Here is a 4,857-nt window from a genome sequence, read left to right as displayed (position 1 = left end):
GGCCCTGTCACATAAACTGAGAAGTGTGTTTTTAGAGCTCCAGCAAATTAGTAGTTTAACATTAGGGTATATAGGAACTCTAATGTTATGGTGAGGCAGCTCTTTTGTTCCATGAAGAAATGTAGAACCACCCACAGCAATTTTTTAAGAATCCACAGAGACTTTCTTGTAATTATTCTAGTTTTTAAACACTGCTTTAAAAACTATAGCCCCCCAACCTGGGTGGCTCAGTTGGTTAGGCGACCGCCTTCGGCTCAGGTCATGATCTCACAGTTTGTGAGTTCGAGCCCCACATTGGGCTCTGTGCTGACAGCTCCCAGCCTGGAGCCTACATCAGATTCTGTGTCTTGCCCTCTCTTTACCCCTCCCCTGCTCATGCTCTGTGTCTCTCTCTCAATAATAAATAAACGTTAAAAAAAAAACAAAAACCCAAAAACAAAAAAACAAACATAGCCCCCCAATCACCAAAAAGTCTAGAGCTCAAATACACCACTAGTTTACAACCTCCATTTTATGGCATTCTAATACAAGTGGTATTCTAAAAGTGACCAAACTAGGATTAAAACATTCTGCAACTACCTTTTTCCTGCCCCAGTTCAAAGCTCTAGGAACTACGTCATTATATTTTAAGTAGCTAACAGCATTTTACCATCCATAACATAAATTTGATTCACGGATATAATTACTCTTCAGAGGCATCTTTTAGTCCATGTCTACTAAAGTTCAAGAATAAACTTGGGAGTATTTCTATGTTTTATCTTGCATGCTATTACATTTCATTTCAAATATTCTACTTTTATTCAGTCTATACAAAACTAGTGTTGGTCAATAGCAAATTTATCAAGGCAAAAAATTTAGTTTTAGATCACAAGTCTGGAGGGAAAAAAGCTCTTGGACTTCACTCTATACACTCACTATTGGTTTTCCTCATGATTAAGTAATTGTCACTCATGAAGAAAAACAACTTTACTGCTTCAAGTAAAGACTAAATGTACACTTCTTCCTCTTTTTCAATTAAAAAAAATTATTCTGGGACAACAAAGTCAAGTTTGCATTTTATATAACATAAATTACCAACAAGGTCCTGACCTAGTAATCAAAAATTAAATCTCAAAATTTAAAACCAAGAAATAGGCTAAATTTACACATATTTTGAGCAAACAAATACTAGAACATTTCCTAAATAAAAAGTCAGCACAATTATTACATTCCAGGTTTCAGAGAAGAGGCATTAAGGATTCATGCCATAAGTTTATTTACAAACATATTGAGTATGTTGAATTCAAGAGTTGGATCCATTTTTCAAAGAGACTGCACCTCTTAAAATGCTCCTTTTCACACCTGCAAATAAAAAAAATATATATTGGTATTTAAAACGTCCCACCTATTAAAACAGAAACCATGTACTTTCATACACATATTGTTTGTCCATCAGTTTGGTACATCAGAAAGCGTTTACAGTATCATGACTTCATTCATACTGATTTGCTTCATCATATGCACCAAAATCTTTCCATTATGCATCACTTGGATAAAGAACTTCCCTTGTATATTATGAAGAATAGAGTCTTTTCTTTCCAAAGGATAGTTTTGGAATTTATTCCAATCATTCCACAGATCTTCCCAAAATGTTGCTTTGAGGCAAATTCTGATTACAATTATGCTAAATAAATCTTTTCTTCTCACACAAAGAATCTGTTAATCTTCTAGCACATAAGACTGATTGGGGTATGCACAAACATATGTTGCCCTAACGTTAATTAGTCTATCAGAACTCTACCTGGTTAAGTGTGTGAACTGAAACAAGACTGGCTAAAAATCCTGGTTCACTATCACCAGTTAATGGATATGAGGCAACTTAACATCTTTGTGTCTTAGGCCAGGTGAAGTCACCCAACCTCACAGGCTTGCTAGGTGTAACTAGATGACATTAATGTAAAGTGTGCCTGACAAACAGTAGTATCCAATATACACTGGCTTTCAGGCAAAGAAACGTTTGTTTATTGGTTCACCAACGTGTCTCCACCAAGGCCACATCTACACTAACTTCAGAAATCAGCCCTACACACTGTGTGGGTGTGATGGGGGGTATAAAGAAAAACAATGTTTTAAGATTAGAAATCCATTAATTACCTGTTTAATGGATTAATTAAAACATCCTTATTTCTTAAGCAGCTGGTGTCTTACTATAAAAAAAGGTGCAGCAAATCCAGATCCAAAGTACATAGTCATCATAACAAGTAACCGCCACTTGTTTTCCACTGAAAATGGCAAATTCTGTTGGGGAAAAAAGAGAACAACCAACAAAAATGAAACTGAATCATCTGATTTTATAGATTATAGACATACACAGGGGATGTTAGGTATTTTTTTTTTGTTTTTACATAATCAGGTTATGTATGCCATATATAATATCCTATTTCAAACATTACGTTTTACATCCTATGACCTTCATGTAGGACAACACTCTAAGGTTTAAAAAAAAAAAAAAAAAGCACTGGCTTTACTGAGCACAGGCAGTGGTCTTAACTCCGGTGTATCACACTGGTTAAGTTTTCCTTTTTACTTTAGAAAAGCCGAAAAATTTATTCTTCAGGGGACCTGTTTTAGAAAAAGAATGCACTGTTCTGGTTTGCTATTTGTTAGAAACTAGTCACCTTGTAAAGGCACACGGCAAAGTTAACTGAATTACGAAGACTGACTTTTTCATAATCAAGCGGCGCTACCATCGAAAACCCTTCTTCCGCCCTTTCCTACTAGGCCTCGATCACTGGAGGTTGTTACTGCTAACTACTCCACTTAAGCTATTGATACTTGACGCTAAATCCAACTTCAACTAAAGAGATTTAATACTTCTAATTTAGTTAACTAGCTTGGACTCGACCCACAACCACAGGCCCTCACATCCTCCTTTGTTTCCGACGACCTTCACTCCGAGTCCGGTGACCTCTAGTTCGGCTTTAAGCCACAAATATCTGCAGCATTGGCCTCAGGGACCCTCCAGATCTCGGAGGGCGCGGCGGGGAGCGCTAGGGCCAAGTGGGGCCTAAGGCTCTTCCTATTCATTCTTTTACCCGCCGACGGCGTGCAACCGGGGTCCTGCGCTTTGCCCCTGGTTCCTGGGGGAAGTTGAACTCTACCCGACGCCCCAGCTCACCTCTCCTGCTTACCGTCTCCCTCTCCACGGTCCTTGGGAGGCCTTGGAGTTCAGCAAATCGCAGCTAAGTGCCCCCTCCCCCAACGAAACGGGGCCCCTAACACACTAACCTTCCCTGGGCCCTCCTCATAGTGGCTTCTACGGACCACAGAGGTTGTGAACCTCCGGACGCTCTGTCCCAACATAGCGCTGTTGGAAGTTCTGCGAAAAGCGCAGAGCCCCTAGACGATAGAAACGACAGCACCAAACCAAATCCTCTTCTTTTCACGACCTTGTTCTCCGGTGTGTAAGACCCGGAAGGGAAGATGGGAAACGGGGAGCGGCCACAGAAAATGAGACAAGATGGTGGGGTCTGAGGATTGTGGGAATTGTAGTTCAGAACGCGGCATCGCCTTGTCGGCTCTGAAGGACTATGGGAAACGTAGTCCCACGGTAGAGCCGGATTGCTTGTGGGGGTCGGGTAGAGAGGTACTGGCTGTGTGTGTTCGGGAGGCCAGGAGGGTAAGAGCCCAAGGCGTTTCTACGTGCAATTTAGTCAAACCTGATTTCTTGTCGAGTTCTGATCAGGATTTTGGGGGCCGGATTCCAGAACAGTTGTACTGAATTGAGTGACGCAGTCTCACCGAGTTTATGGAACACAAAAATAAACTTTTACCACTTGTTTTTGGGGGATTTTTTGTTTGTTTGTTTTCTTTTAATGCTAGGAGCCTGTGATTTGCAGTACTCTGCCAGCGCTGAGAGAGGTGTATACCGTGATCTTATACGAGGAAACAAAGCATTAACTGAAGTAACCAAACACTATGTAGTACAAAATATGTCGGAGAGAAAATTGAGATGAATTGCTAAGGGAAGGATTCCTGAAAAATATAGGTTATTAAATAGAACAGAATTAGAGACAGGGCAAAGCAAACTCAAGGCCGATGTATGGCATGTTCAGAGAGTGAAAGAGAAAAGCAGTTTCTTATATCTGGAGTTAGCCTGGCCTGAGGATTGGTGTTCTGCTGAACATAAACAATTTCACAGAACATCAGCATCAGACGAAGTTACTCTGTGTCAGCGATGGATCAAGGAAAGAGTAAGATCACTCCATTTTCATATCTGAACATAGACAAAACATAACATCGTCCAAGTAACAAAAATGACCAAACATCACCATATCCAGTCTAACATGATGAGTTCTGTCTCTTCACCAATTACCACCTTAACCTTGGATTAGTCTTTCTTTTTGCTAAGTGAGATTTGGTAAGATAGACATAGTCACAGAAAACAAGCCCAAATCTTGTTAAGTCTTGACATCTTTTTACTGAGATGCCCATAGCTCTTCATGGTATTTGGTTTCCCTTGATGCAGTGAGTAATAACCCAGCTTGTTCAATTGTAAGTGTGTTTCTGGTGGTCTTTGACTAGTGGGATTGGGAAGTGATATATAAGGCTGGGAAAGTGGTATTAGGTTAAATGGTGAAGAGCCCTGCTAACCTAAGCTTTATGTTATTCATCTGTGGGAGAGCATATATTGTCCTAGATGGCTCATTAATACAGCAGCAGTAAATAAAGTCTTGCTTTGAAAACTGGGTATAAAATATATACATTAACATATACTTTACTTATCTTCTGTAAGAGGAAAGTGATGCTTCCCCATCTCCAACCGCCCCCTGCCCCTGCAAAAAAAAACTCCACTTTAAAAAATTAATAAGTTTATTT

General features: G+C 39.9%; 1 protein-coding gene and 1 non-coding gene across 2 annotated transcripts; both read right to left on the bottom strand.

The window, feature by feature from the left end:
- Window positions 1-1,238: 1,238 nt before the first annotated feature.
- Window positions 1,239-3,478, bottom strand: LOC122490753 (cytochrome c oxidase subunit 7C, mitochondrial). The gene is made up of 3 exons (XM_043593260.1): window positions 3,268-3,478; window positions 2,134-2,277; window positions 1,239-1,341 (listed from the first exon to the last, which is right to left on the bottom strand). Exons 1-2 carry the CDS (start codon window positions 3,340-3,342, stop codon window positions 2,161-2,163), a joined length of 192 nt encoding a protein of 63 aa, XP_043449195.1. The 5' UTR covers window positions 3,343-3,478; the 3' UTR covers window positions 1,239-1,341; window positions 2,134-2,160.
- On the bottom strand, window positions 1,441-1,503 carry LOC122496758. Its single transcript, XR_006300927.1, has one exon. It is a non-coding gene; the product is annotated as a small nucleolar RNA Z39 (small nucleolar RNA).
- Window positions 3,479-4,857: the final 1,379 nt, after the last annotated feature.

Source organism: Prionailurus bengalensis, chromosome A1 (assembly GCF_016509475.1).
Source record: "Prionailurus bengalensis isolate Pbe53 chromosome A1, Fcat_Pben_1.1_paternal_pri, whole genome shotgun sequence".
NCBI classification, from domain to species: domain Eukaryota; kingdom Metazoa; phylum Chordata; class Mammalia; order Carnivora; family Felidae; genus Prionailurus; species Prionailurus bengalensis.
This window is presented reverse-complemented; position numbering and strand designations above follow the sequence as displayed.